This window comes from Notolepis coatsorum (genome assembly GCF_963971535.1).
Source record: "Notolepis coatsorum genome assembly, chromosome: 2".
Classification (NCBI taxonomy): Eukaryota; Metazoa; Chordata; class Actinopteri; order Aulopiformes; family Paralepididae; genus Notolepis; species Notolepis coatsorum.
The window spans coordinates 20,282,282-20,297,590 of NC_140166.1; the positions used below are offsets into that span (position 1 = coordinate 20,282,282).

The 15,309-nt window shown below is 45.8% G+C and overlaps 1 protein-coding gene across 4 annotated transcripts in view; it reads right to left on the bottom strand.

Annotated features, from left to right (window-relative positions):
* Positions 1-15,309, bottom strand: part of LOC311223086 (regulator of G-protein signaling 3-like) — a 162,538-nt gene that overhangs the window by 58,646 nt on the left and 88,583 nt on the right. For all 4 annotated transcript variants that reach the window (XM_084307822.1, XM_084307823.1, XM_084307821.1 and 1 more), the window contains 2 exons: positions 14,110-14,411; positions 7,931-8,014 (listed from right to left, as the gene is read on the bottom strand). In XM_084307822.1, the coding sequence (XP_084163948.1) occupies positions 7,931-8,014; positions 14,110-14,411 (386 nt within the window). The remainder of the gene's footprint in view (positions 1-7,930; positions 8,015-14,109; positions 14,412-15,309) is intronic.

Sequence of the window (15,309 nt, forward strand, 5' to 3'; positions counted from 1 at the left end):
TCCGAGACCGAAACCGGACAGACCTCCGAGGGCGGTGATTATTAACTTTCTGAGGTTTGAGATTAAGGAGTTGATACTCAGAACCGCGTGGACCAAAAAGATAGAAATCGAGGGGAAAAGACTGTTGTTTGATCAAGATTACTCGACAGCGGTGGCAATAACACGCAGGTCCTACGCGGGACTGAAGATAATTCTGAAAGAAAACGGAATGAAATTCCAGTCACCCATGACCTCGCTAAGGATTCACTGGAAGGAAGGGACGGTGACATACGCGACGGCGCGGGAGGCGGCGGAGGAGATGAGGCGACGGGGGATGCAGATGGCGGAGGACGGAGAGGGAAGGAGACAGGAGGGCCAGACGCGGAGCCTGCAGCAGAGATTGGAGGGGGCACGCAGATGGACCAGAGTGGGAGATCGAGGCCCGGGAGAGGAGGGAGGAGAGAGGAGAAGGCCGAGGTGAGACGTGACAGACCGAAGGCGGAGACGGACGAGGAGGCCAGAGACGGAGAAGAAGGGGAGAGGAGGCGGGAGGAGACGAACGGATGAGTACACGCACAAGAGATTGAAAAACTATCCAAATAGAGACAAAATATAGAAACTGAAATAACATATACATAAACACACATTCCCAGGTAGAGGCAGGATATAGGAACGAACATAACGTATACATGGACACATAATACACAGGCCGACGGAGGAAATAAATGGAAATATAATTAGGTATGATAGACGGAACACAGAACATATTGAAACAAGTACATAGACACACGCTGAGAGTAACACAGTTGGAAGGGATTAAGGGGATAAATGGACATCACATAGAAAATAGAGAGGAGGAAAATAAAATAAAAAGGGGTACACAGAAGACACCACACACGGGTTTGGGAGGAAAGAGGGACATTGGAACATATGAGCCGCATTGAGGGGGACCTAGGAAATGGGGGTCTTTGATCAGAATGAAGGACAGAGCGCTTTTGACCAGGAGCACGACAGCAGTAAAAACAGTAAGAATGCTGGACAAATATGACGAGCGGTTGGGGGCAAAGGTTTCAAACCCCCAAGCCGTCAGGAGGAGGCCTCTCACTAGGAGAGCAATTACTCCTCACCCACCAGCAGGGGACAGGGGGGGACACAGGGACCCCCCGAATGCCTTGGGAGCACTTTATGTAAAGTTTATGTTTTTTATTTATGTTAATCATTATATGTATTCGGTGAAGAGAGCGGAGGCTACAACCGGAGGGGGGAATGAATGTGACATGGGGGGGACTGACAGACGAAAGAAGAAGAAAGATGACAATGGTTAAAGGTATAAAAATGATGTCGTTAAACGTTAATGGAATGAATAATGCGATAAAGAGGGGCAAAGTGATGTTGAAATGTAAAAAAAGTGAGATGGAAGTGATTTTTCTGCAGGAGACACATTTGGTAGCACAGGATCATGAGAAACTGAAGAGATTTGGATATGAAAATGCATACTATAGTTCCTTTAAACGGAACCTGAGGAGAGGAGTAATCACGTTAATCAAAAACAGTCAAATTTGAATTGATCAAGGAAGTAAGAGACAAGGAGGGAAGGTTTGTTCTGGTGAAGGGGAAAATGGAGGGCCAAATGGTTACGTTAGTGAATGTTTATGCACCCCCAGAGAGTGAGAGGGATTTATATGAGACCATTTTTGATATGATAGTGATGGAACTAGAAGGGATATTGATATGCGCGGGAGATTTTAATGTAGTACTGAATCACGACCTAGACACCACGAGTACTAGAAAAGGACGGGCACCAATCAGTAGATATATGAATATTCAGATGACGGAAATGGGAATTACAGATGTCTGGAGGAGGATGCACGCCATGGACAGGGAATACACACATTACTCACACCCGCACGTGACATATGCGAGAATAGACTACTTTTTGATGACAACGGGGGACAGTTACAGGGTACGGGAGAGCAGAATAGGAGTAGCGGACATATCGGATCACAGTGCCATATATCTGACAGTAGATCTAGAAGGGAGACGGAGGAACACGATCTGGAGACTAAATGTAGGGATATTAAATAACAAGGGGGTGGTGAGTCAGATCAAGGAGGAGATAGCCAGTATAAGGAAGAAAATGACAACGGTAGATCCGAACATTCTATGGGACACACTGAAGGTGGTGATAAGGGGGAAATTGATGGAGAAGACAGCAATGCTGAAGAAGGCCAGAACGGAGACATATCACAATCTGATAGGGAAGCTGAAGAAGCTAGAGGGGAGACACCAGATATCAAAAGAACAGGAAACGCTCGGAGAAATCAAAGAAGTAAAGGCCAGGATAAATAGGGAATTATTGACGGAAATAGAAAAGAAAGCGAGGTTCATGAAACAAACATACTATGAAGGGGGACCAAAAGCGACCAGACTGTTGGCTAGGAGAATTAGGACGCAACAGAAGTTGAACACGATACACACAATAAGGGATACAAAGACTAATGAAATATTGAGAGACCCAGCTGAAATAGAGAGGACATTTAGAGAATACTATGAGAAACTATACACACAGCCAAAAGCAGCGGGAGAAGAGGAAATAGAAGCATATCTGGAGAAGCTAGAGTTACCATCGATAGGGAAAGAACAGAATGAAGAATTAAATAAAATAATTACGGAACGAGAACTGGAAGAGGCAATTAGTAGAGCTAAAAACAACAAGTCTCCGGGAAACGACGGATTCCCATCAGAATTCTACAAGACATTTAGAACTGAATTAGCACCCATGTTAGGGGCGGCGTTCAGACACACGATGGAAGAGGGAAAAATGCCCCCCTCGTGGAAGGAAGCCATAATCACCACGATACCGAAGGAAGGGAAGGATAGGGAATTATGTAGCAGTTTCAGACCTGTGTCCATACTCAACGTGGATTACAAGATGTATACATCGATAATATCAAAGAGATTTGAGACGTTTATGCCAGACATTATAGATGAAGATCAAACTGGATTTATTAAAGGGAGACAGACACAGGACAACGTGAGAAAGACATTACACATAGTAGAGGAGATACAAAAACAAGGTGGTAGCGCGGTACTGATTAGCCTAGATGCAGAAAAAGCATTCGACAGTGTGAGCTGGACATTTTTATATAAAACATTGATGAGGTTCGGACTGAACGGGAGGGCGATGAAGATGATCAAGGCGCTATATCAAGAACCGACAGCGAGGGTTAAGGTGAATGGCAGTTTGACGGATATAATCAGATTAGAGAGGGCTACCAGACAGGGATGTTGTCTCTCACCGACGCTCTTCGCCGTTTTCATAGAACCACTGGCACAACTGATCAGACAGACCGAGGACATTAAGGGAGTAAGGATAAAGGGAACGGAATATAAACTAGGCCTATTTGCGGACGACGTGATAGTATACATGAGGCAACCAGACAAGAGCTTCCCGGCACTGATGGATCTACTGAAGGAATATGGCCACTACTCAGGATACAAACTAAACGTGACAAAGACACAGACCTTAGCATGGAACTATACCCCAACGATGGAAATTAGAGAACAGTACGGGATAAGATGGGACATGGACAAGATTAAATACTTAGGGGTGAACATCACGAGAGGGGTGGAGAAACTGTTTGAGGCGAACTATACACAGATAAATCAGATCATCAAGAGAGACTTAGAGAGATGGACAGTAATGCCCTTGGACTTCAATTCAAGAATAGAGGTCATTAAAATGAACATACTATCAAGGTTACTGGACCTATTCCAGTCACTACCGATACAAATACCACAGAATCAATTCAGGGAGTGGGACAGACTGATATCGAGGTTCATATGGGCGGGGAGAAGACCACGGGTCAGATATAAAACACTACAACTACCAAAGGAAGAGGGAGGGATGGCAGTACCCAGCCTACAAGATTATTACTATGCAGCACAACTGAGAGCAGTGACGTGCTGGTGTAACGACAGATATGAGGCAAGATGGAAAGACATTGAAAAAGAAGGGGAGGGATACAAGGTACAAGCTCTGGTGGGAGATAGGGAACTATTTAAAGAAAAAGAGGGACTATTAGATCCAATCACCAAATGCACCTTGACTATATGGAACAGAGTAGTAACAACACACAAATTGGAGAAGCAGTCAGGGGTTCTGAGATGGGTAGCACATGACAAGAGATTCAAACCAGGGAGGTTAGACCATGGATTCAGAAGGTGGGAGAGGGGGGGGGGGGCAACAGCGATATGCAAAATGATAGAGAAGGGGGAAATGCAGACACTACAAAAATTAAAGGAGAAATTTGGACTAGAAAACAGGGACCACTTCAGATATCTACAGGTTAGAGACTACTACAACAAAGAAATAAGGGGGGCCAAAGACGAAGAACAGAATGGAATAATAAAGATGATAGTATGGGCATACGAAGGGGGGCAAGGAAGAGTAATATCAGCAATATACCGGGCTATAATGAACAGCAAGGGACACACGACCGATTACATAAGGGAGAAATGGGAGAGAGAGCTAGAGATAGAAATAACAGGGAAGGAATGGGGGAACATATGCAAGGTGCAACATTCAACAACAGGATCGAGGATATGGAAAGAGTTTGGATGGAAAAACATAATCAGATTCTTTATAACCCCAGAGCTGAAGGGAAAATATACACCAACACAAAGAGCATGCTGGAGGATGTGTGGGAAGGAGGGGGCAAATCACACGCACATATTCTGGGGATGTCAGAAGCTGAAGGGGTATTGGGAGGAGATAGGGGAGGCAATGATCAGAATATTAGGATACGGATTACCACAAACAGGACTGGTGCTTTACTTAGGAGACCTGACACACGAGGGAATACAAGGGGGGGACAATATTTAATAAAGATAATGTTGATAGCGGCCAGAAAAGCAATAACGAGACTGTGGTACAAGGAAGACCCACCGACAATAGCACAATGGGTAGGAATAGTGGAAGAGATACAGGATATGGAGAGGATAACACACATGCTGAGGTTACAGGAAGAGAAATTTGGAGAAAGATGGGGTAAGTGGGAGGATTACAAGGGGAACAAAAACGACATCACAGAGGAAGAACCAAATACACCACAAGAGGGCGAACGGTAAAGGAGGAAAGAGGTTCAAAGAGGGTCTCTGAACCCATGTCACACACTTAATGTTTTCTAATTTCATTTTGGTTTAAGGTATGACAACTGTTTTATGTTTTTTATTTGCTTAAGTCAGTATTTTTTATTTTTCGTCTTTTGGATATTAATTTTTTTTATTTATTATTTATGTCTGATTAATAGTGTTGTTGATGTTATTGTATATGTCGTGTTGTTTGTCTATAAATGTTTAATAAAAAAAATTAAGTTTAAAAAAAAGAAAAGATTGCATCACGTTCAAGGTCATAAAAAACGTAATTTGTAATATTTCGTTCCAATTCTTTTTTTATGAATACCACTATGAACCTAACTCAACATATCTATCAAAGATTCCAAATATTTCCGTTTGTAGGGTTATGGTTAGGGTTAGGGTTGGGGTTAGGGTTAGGGTTGGGGTTAGGGGACTGTTGAGCAAGTGTTGGGGTGGGCACGGGCACAGGGATGAGATTTTACCTTCTCCTAATCTTTCTGTCTGGGTAACCCTAACCCTAACCCTAATGGGAAGAAAAAAAACACCAAGGTTTTTGCCAGGCTAAAGTGTATAACTTTTTTTTTTATAGGTATTCTAATGATGATCCTTTTATATATTGAATATATATCAAAGATGACCAATCTGACCCAATTTCATGACATAATAATCAACACAGCCATCGTTGTACACAGAAACACAAATAGGCAAAAAACACAAAATAGTCACTAAGGGGGCAGAAGGGTTATAACAACCCTCCTCACAACAACCCTCCTCATAGTGTCCATCCCAGCATCTAGAACAGGACATGTTTTAGTGAGGGTCGTCTCTGAAAGGTCATGTCTCTCTTTTACTGAAAGCTGAAACGCTCAGCTTCGCAGAACACTCAATAGAAAATGGATCTCTGTTTAAAGGACCAGACCAGTCTTTTTGACCTGTGGATCTCTGTTTAAAGGACCAGACCAGTCTTTTTGACCTGTGGATCTCCGTTTAAAGGACCAGACCAGTCTTTTTGACCTGTGGATCTCTGTTTAAAGGACCAGACCAGTCTTTTTGACCTGTGGATCTCTGTTTAAAGGACCAGGCCAGTCTTTTTGACCTGTGGCTCTCTGTTTAAAGGACCAGGCCAGTCTTTTTGACCTGTGGATCTCTGTTTAAAGGACCAGACCAGTCTTTTTGATCTTTTGGATCTCTGTTTAACACTTTGGATGTCCAACCCGAGTTTTCTCGGGTTTACCCCCCGCGGGTTGAATGTCCATAACGAGATTTTAAATTTTTTTTTAATTAGCGATCTGAATTCATATTTCATCAACCGAGTCTACCGTTGGCAAATCAGCCACTCCAGGCGCTCAGATGTGAAAAAAGCGCCCCCTATCGTCTCCCAGATGGACTCAATGAAAAGGCATGAGAAAAAAAGACCCGGACTCCACATTTTACTTCTCACGCATGTGACCGGAGTCGATCAGCTTCATTCTGGACCCTCAGAGCAGCGGGGATTATGTGTTGTACAGTATACGTGGTGGATCAATAAAAGGATTGATTTTCGGAATGGCGATCAGGAATTGGAATAATCCATTTGGATACCATCTGATCTCAGGTAAGGAATCTATTTGACCAGTATTAGGATAATCAGACCCGTTTTCACGGAGATATAAGCTTTTTCTTTTTTTTGTGATATGGCTGTTTGACTCTAAGAGCGATCAGGAACTGAGAGAATCGATTTTCAGCGCGCGGCACTAGCGTGCACACGTACACATATACTATCGATAATCTAGCGTTTATTTGAAAACGATTCATAAATAGGCAGACAAATGACAACGTTCTAGAATATTACAGTACAGGGCGATTATCATGGAATCCTCTTTTTTTCCCTGTGAAAATGAGGGGTTTTCTAAATGCTATGAAACGGAAACGAAAACAATCTGCTTCGACAATGTTGACTGGAAATTGGTCATTGATAATGCGACGGGCAGATTAGACACATAATTAGGCCATAATTTAAAACATAGATTAGGCGATATTAATGCTAACATTGAAGTGGATGTGGGTATTCAAGCACTAAATGTGCGCCCCCTGCTGGGCATTCAAAGTGTTAAAGGACCAGACCAGTCTTTTTGACCTGTGGATCTCTGTTTAAAGGACCAGACCAGTCTTTTTGACCTGTGTATCTCTGTTTAAAGGACCAGATTCCAAGTCATTCATCACAGCCATAGGCTTCCAGTGTATCTAAAGATGTGTCTTAAACACCACATGAACCAATGAAAGTCGCCACATCTGACAGAAATACCATGCTAACATCCGAGATGCACTTATTTCACTGAAAGGTTGCTCTATACATTTTCAAATATACTTGAAGTCAATGGAAGCAATGAATCAACAGAAAATAATGACATGTTTCAGTAAAACATGTGAAAAAAAATCAACAGCACAGTGATTTTTGTATCAAGGCAAGAATGACTTGGAACCCACATAAAGAAGATTCTTTAAGCTGCTCTGTATGTGTGTGTGTGTGTGTGTGTGTGTGTGTGCGCTGCTCTCTCTAAGGAGTGTTACATGAGTCAGCTTAGAGCACTATACGCAGCATGTCCATCTATATGAAAGCTGATCCCAGGTCAGATGCTCCAGAGGTTGGCATGTCCTTCAGTCTATGGACTGCATTTATATAGTCTAGAGATGGAAGACAAACAACTGACCTACAGTAGCAATGATGGCCCCCCACACACATACACACACACATTAGCATTACTAGGGTAGGGTTAGTTAGGTTGAGTAGTATTATTACTAGGTTAGGGTTAGTTAGGTCAGGGTTAATTACCTTGATAGGCATAAGACTTCCTTGGTGAAGAACCATTTCCTCAGAGAGCAGCAGAGTTCTGTCTGGAGAACACAGGTCCAGCGGCTGAAGAAGATCAACACCCAGGGATCAGTTTCATTTCATCAGCTTCCCAGCTAGTCAGCGTGGGGCACAGAACAGGGTTTGATTCCAAGTAGGGATTAGGGATCCCAATCAAGCTCTGTTGCCCTAGATCCCGATCCAGGTCATGGATCATCTAGTTAATAAGGTCATAGATCGTCTAGTTAATAAGGTCATAGGTCATCTAGTTAATAAGGTCATAGTCATCTAGTTAATAAGGTCATAGGTCATCTAGTTAATAAGGTCATAGGTCATCTAGTTCTGTATCACACTAGCTCCCGCTCAGCGTCTCATTGCATATATCTCGCTTCAGCATATATACACTGAATACATTTCAAAATGTACCTTTAAATGCCAGCATTCATCTGGCCACACCCCCATCCGCTTACCTACATAAGCAGGGGTGGTGCCACACACTCATCTCCTTCTCAAATTTCATCACAAGCAACGTGTTGCTCATATGCCCACTTGACGTGGAGAAAAATATTGGCTGGAAGAAGCAATGTTTACGAGGAAAGGAAGAACAAGGAGATACGTTGACATCATATCTTTATTTTCTCTCTCACTATTTTCGAGAAAATACGGCGATATTGTCTTCGTCACTGGAGTGTCTGGAAGATGGTGATCATTCTAAAATCCTCCACCGGTTTTCGTATTGGGAGCACGCCGCTGCATGCCTCTCAACTGCAGTTCCTTGCTGTGTTGGTTGGGGTGAAACCTTTCAGGACACAGCTGAACTGTAGGACGCGCCGCTGTTGTGAGAAGCGGTGGGTTTCAGGTTGGTGAGTACTGTTTTGCTTGCGGCTCCACTTGTCTGTTAGTGCTATGGGGGCTAACTGACAATGTTTACGAACACCGGCCCCAGATTAAGGTCTTTTGTTCAGCCTCTTAGGCAGCAGCGGAAGACCTTGATCTGAAGCCCATTATAGTTTAACTAGTGGGCCACGACCATTAACACTGGTGATCCCTGTGTTTTCTGGACGAGTGGATGTCTCTCTGTCACCGTGTTAGGCCCCATCTTTCATATCCAAATGAGAGTATTCCCTCAAGAGGAGATATGGGCATAGATGTTCATTAGCGGAAGATCTGTGTTCAAAGTCTCTACACAGGCCAGTTGGGTATTGTGCTGGCTCCGTCGGGTGTTGGTAAAATCACCGTTGTAAAACTGTGTTAACATCTTGTTTCTCTTTTCTCTTAAAAAGTGAGGAGGGTTTCAGAACGGCGGCCTGTCTGGGTGAGTGTTATATCATTGTGTACAAGTTCAGGTGATAGCTGCTTAGCTTACGTGCTAGTGGTGGCCTACTGTTAGCCAGTCAGCTGTTAGCTGCGGCGCTAGCCTGCTGTGATCACTAGGTGGCCTACCTGGGTTAGGCTAGGAAACGTTAGCTTGCTGCTATCGCTGCTTAGCTTACGTGCTAGTGGTGGCCTACTGTTAGCCAGTCAGCTGTTAGCTGCGGCGCTGGCCTACTGTGATCACTAGGTGGCCTATCTAGGTTAGGCTAGGAAACGTTAGCTTGCTGCTGTCGGCTGAGGCCCAGCGCGGGGTGGCTCCGGCCCCTCGCGCGCCGCCGCGGTTCCCAACTCCCCTCTCCCTCACGGGGAGAGGCAGGGGGGGATTCGAAGCTCCCCTCTGGTCGCGTGCGCCGTTCGCTCGGCGTCTCGCGGGCAGGGGCGGTAGCGACCGACGGTTGGAGCGGCCGTTAGCTTAATGCTACTCTGTTGAACGTGCTTTGATTATAACATGTTTTAAACACTCTTGACTACGACGTCATCTTTGACAGAGGATGTTCGTCGAACCTGCCCTGGGCCAGGACGGCAAGGACTGCGTCAACAAGAGGGACCGTAGCGACGGGTTGGAGCGGCGACGCTGCCCAGATCGACAACACGGAACGGCTGTGTTTACTACGGTGCCTTGAGACTGCACTTCGCTTGATCTACGCTCCGGGTAGGCAAGGTTTGGCCAGGCCTTGTACACTTCTTCTGGCTTTCCCTTCTAAATGTTTTGTAAATAACGATGTTTTCCAAAACGAGTGTTGCTGCACTACATTTAGGATACGACGCGAGTTGTGTGTGAATTGTCTTGTCACTGGTATTTAGCTTCTCCATGCAAATCGGGTTGTTGTTACAGATGTGAAAATGATCTGGTTTGTTGTGTTGAGAAACATCATGTGTGTTTATATGTACCGTGTACTCACAACTAAGGGGGTTAACTAACCTATAAAGCTATGCTTAGTGACAAATGAGTAAAGAATGATTCTTTTCTCAGCCTGTAATGACAATGAACAGTGTGTTCACATATTAATAGGTTTTCCTGTTTTAACTGGCCGTATTAAGGGTAAAGTAGGAGGATTGTGTTTCCCCCTGGTTCCCTGGGGACTTCTTCATCCTCCTCTCAGACATGTTGTTGCACTACATTGTGTCACTGTGTGGTAGGGATGCGATGTAACCCTTAGCTTGATTGCTGAGGTTGTGCTAAAACTGCTGGAGAAACTTTATTTTCCTAAAAGAAAAGATTGTTTGGTCGCTTTCGTGTGTGCTTAGCAAGGCCTGTGGCTGATACTAATCGAGAATTATGTATTCTCTCATTATGAAAAACGGCGTTCCTCTGTAGAGTGTTTTTGCCATTTTTTGTAGGTGATGATGGGTTGTGTGTGTCATGTGACCTACAACTGGGTTGGACTGGCCACAGAAGCACATGTGTAAGTTTGGTACCGGGGCTCTTGGAGAGCCCTCTCTATTCTGTGTTTTTTCCTTAGTGAAAATCAGATAGCAGGTTAGCTCATGCGCTGTGTGAAGCTGTCAGACGCTTCATGGAGCTGACTATGACTGTGTCATACTCTCTTTTTGTCATTACATCGTATCATGGGTGTAGGGTCGTAAAGGGGTGAACTGGTAACCTTTCCTCCCCCTTTTTTCTGTTGGTCAGGGGTAAACCCACCTGTCCTTCAAGGTTCCTGTCACGTTGCGGTTCGGCACGTTACAGGGTGAGGGGGGGGGGGAGGGAGTTTCCTGGTCCCACGGCCTGGAATATTGGGCGTGTGTACCGCAGAAATTCCCCCGCCATAGAGTACGTCACTGTGCGTGTCTCTGTTGGTAGGACTTCCGTGTGCTGTTCAGGTCCATGTGATGGATCTGTTTCGGGGGGTGGTCAGGGCTCCTCCTCACCAAGCTCCTATTCGGGCCTTCTGTGAGTTGGGACTCCTTCCGTGAGGAGGGAGCCTCCTTCAGAGTACAGAGCCTCCTCCTCAGATTGTCAAGGTGAGTGGACCCTCTAGAAGGAGTCCTACTCTATTGTGTATGTATTCGATTCAATTCGATTATTGAGTGTGTATGGGTTCAGTGCCTCCTCCCCGGAGAGCCCTAAAACCAATTTTTTACATGGCTCAAGGTGAAATATATTCTTTTCAATCTGTACAGCTCGCGTGGGAAGTCTCTCTGGGGATTCCCGTCTCCTTCCTATGGGAGGGTGGTGGGATGTAAAAATGTGAAAAAAATTTACCCCCGGCTGTGTAGACTGGGATACATACTGTTGGTGCTTCCTTCTTTTCTACTAAAAAGAGTTGGAGTTAGGAAGTATCACACCCCTCTTGTCGTTCCCCTGGGCGCCTTGGGGATTCAATGACAGGTCTAAATAGCCTGTTCATTGATGTGGGTGTGTCCCGACGCACGTATAGTGCTAGCTCGGGGTGTTCTGTAAACAGGCGACTGACTGGCACGGCTTGGTTGCTTGAGGTTAAAACGGCGTTTTTATAAAGCAACTGGGATGGAGGTTTTTCCTCTTCCGACGACCAAATCCGACGACCTGGTTTTGGTTATCGACGGATTCTCGTTCATATCTGGGGGATGATGACGGAATGGATCTGAACATATGTAGAGGGGTCTCACGCCCTGGGGGTGGGCCACCGGGTGCGGTTCGCCCGAATGTCTGGGTGGCGCCTTCTTTTCATGTTTAAGATCAACACGCATATCTGCCCCTTCTCCTGGAGTAGGCATGTCGGCGTGGTTAGGGCACGGGACTGGTTCTGGTCACGCTGGTCCGGATCAGATGAACCCGTTGTCCGCCGGGGATGCAGATCTGCTGTTCTGGTACCCTGAGGGACTTGGGCTTTTTTCAGGGGGAAAAATGCCAGGTCGGTCCGGGTGTCACAGGGTTAAGCACTATGGAGACCCTGGTTGGGTATGTTTTTTACTCAGCACTGTCGTAATGGCTTACGGCCATACCAACCTGTACACGCTCGATCTCGTCAGATCTCGGCCGCTACACAGGTTGGTCCTGGTTAGTACTTGGTTGGGAGACCGCCTGGGAATACCAAGTACGGTGTGCTTGGGGCTGGTTCTTTTTCGCTCCTCTCTCACGCATGGCGAAGAGGGGCCTGTTGGGGTGGTCTTTGACCTCCTCTGGTGACCCTGTGCTTCCCGTATCGCCGGGCCCGGTCCGAAGTAATGTTTCGTCGACCCGTAGGCCTGGGTTAACCCTTTTTTGAAAAACTGAAACACTTGTACTGCGGTATAGCCGGTGTATACCCGCAGGTGTGTTTTGGAGTTTTTTTCTTGAGGGGTTATAGGAACAACCACCGCATTGGGTAACACCAAGGTGGTTGATTCCCTGGTGTGTTGGAGCAGTGTCAACTCCCGGGTTCACCGGTTGAGGGTGCCCCTGCACGTTCATGACGTCTGCCGATCGTGTCAGCCTTCTCTGCCTCAACCCCTCTGGGTGGGGGTTTTTAAATGGAGGCTTGGTCATGCAACACCGCCAGCTTACGCCCCTTCCGCCGGGGCGGCTGTGTTCAGCTGTGTTCAGCTGTCCCCTCTGGCGCCTGTCTCGTCCGCAGTCTCCAGGCTAGGGTTAACCGCCTGTTGCCTGGTTTTTCCCCGGTGCGCTGCCTGCTTCCGTTGGTTAACCTTTTTTGTGTGCTTACGGCCATGCTGACTGCCTGTTCTGCAGGGTCAGTGTGCCAGGCGGTGTACTATTGGGGGGACAGGGCCCGCTCGGCTGAGGGGCCTTTGTCCGAATACGCTGGCGATGTGGGGGGCGGGGTCATTAAGTGCCCACCTGGTGGGGTCTTGATGCTGGCATCATGGACTTCTCCGGGCCCCCATTCCAGGGGGTCCAGTCCCTTTGGTGGGTCTGGGTCTTCCTTCGCGCTCCGCTGCTACGGCCTTGCCACGGGGTTGGGTTTGCCCTTGACCCCGTGATTCTGGGGGCAGTAACGAGGTTGTTCCCTCCGTTCGTTCCCGGGTGGCATGCGGGTTGTGCGTGTGTGTAGTCGTGGGGTCAAGCCACGGTCTGCTCACCCTGTGCGTTGAGTTGCTTGAGTGCCTCTTCGCACGGTCGGGTCCGTCGCCCTCCCGTGGGTGCCCTCCATTAGGGGGGGTCGGGGGGGCTCGGTCCTCCCTGATCTGATGGTTGTGGGGGGCCTCAGCGGGGTACATTTGTCGAGCTTCTAGCTCCCGCTCAGCTCCTATTATGCAATGAGACGCTGAGCGGGAGCTAGTGTGATACAGAACGTTAGGTTATGACTATAACCAAGTTCTGTTAACACTAGTGGACGCTCAGCGTCTAGGCGCCGCTGCGGCCCTTGATTTTTCATTGTGGTGAAATTTGTTGGGAAGGAGATGAGTGTGTCGCACCACCCCTGCTTATGTAGGTAAGCGGATGGGGGTGTGGCCAGATGAATGCTGGCATTTAAAGGTACATTTTGAAATTTATTCAGTGTATATATGCTGAAGCGAGATATATGCAATGAGACGCTGAGCGTCCACTAGTGTTAACAGAACTTGGTTATAGTCATAACCTAACGTTAATAAGGTCAGTCATCTAGTTAATAAGGTCATAGTCATCTAGTTAATAAGGTCATAGGTCATCTAGTTCTAGTTAATAAGGTCATAGGTCATCTAGTTAATAAGGTCATAGGTAATCTAGTTAATAAGGTCATAGGTCATCTAGTTCTAGTTAATAAGGTCATAGGTCATCTAGTTAATAAGGTCATAGGTAATCTAGTTAATAAGGTCATAGGTCATCTAGTTCTAGTTAATAAGGTCATATGTCATCTAGTTAATAAGGTTAATAATAATTATACCTGGACAAACACAGGGAAGATGAGGGTCTTGGGCGCCAGCGTGACGTAAGCTCCATACCCAGAGTAGGGCAGATGTGATTGGACGATGGTGCAGTTTTGGTAGTTTCCATAGTTACCAGGCTGATGCTGAGTTGAGGAGGAGGAGGAGGAGGAAGAAGAGGAGGTAACAGAGGAGGGGAAAGGAGGCATGGTGGCTGTGCGACTGTTGAATGATCGCCGTGACGATGAAGCATGAGGCTCCTGCTGGAGGACAGAGTTCTGTTGTTGGAGCCCCCTGCTGGGGTGGGTCTGGTATAACCGGCCTGGAGGGATAACATGACATAGCATGACATAACATGACATAACATGACATGACATAACACGACATAGCAAGGCTTTCCCCCCATTAGTTAGTTTAGATTAGATTAGGTTCATTATCCCTTACCTGCCCTCACCCCCCCCCCCTTTTTTTCCCTATTGCCACCTTTCCCTAGCCCTCTTGATTGTGAAGCGACCTTGGGTTTCCTGAAAGGTGCTATAGAATTAATTATTATTATTATTATTATTATTATTATTATTATTATTATTATTATTATTATTATTATTATTATTATTATTATAGCATGCCATAACATGACATAACATGACATAGCATGACATAACATGACATTGCATGACATAAAATTGCATTGAACGGGTCGGTCTAATCTAGCCCTCTGACTGGTCGATCTTTCTCATATGGCTCTACTTGGGCGGCCGGCCCAGGTTGAAAAAAACTGTCGCAATTGACCTGTCTCAAACCCTGCCCCTTTTCTTGATCCTCCAATCACAACTGTCGCTTACCTCGGACAAACCAAGTTTGTCCGAGGTAAGCGACAGTTGTGATTGGAGGATCAAGAAAAGGGGCAGGGTTTGAGACAGGTCCATTGTAATTTCATAATGCACACAGAGCAGCGAACCTTCAGTTTTAGAAGCTATGATATCTATCTATTCAGCCGTGGGTTCAACGCTGCCCTGTGAGTTACACTGTTTCTGTGAAAACCAAGTGGTTTTGCTTTGGTCGTTTTCGGTGCAACATTAACAGACAGAAAATAACTGACAGATAAAAAGGTGGAATAAAATAAAATGGAATATGAACTAAATAAAGACAGAAGCACAATAGAATATAATTATGAAAAAAAATAGACAAGGGCTGTACAACTGTAAAAAAAAAAAAAAAAA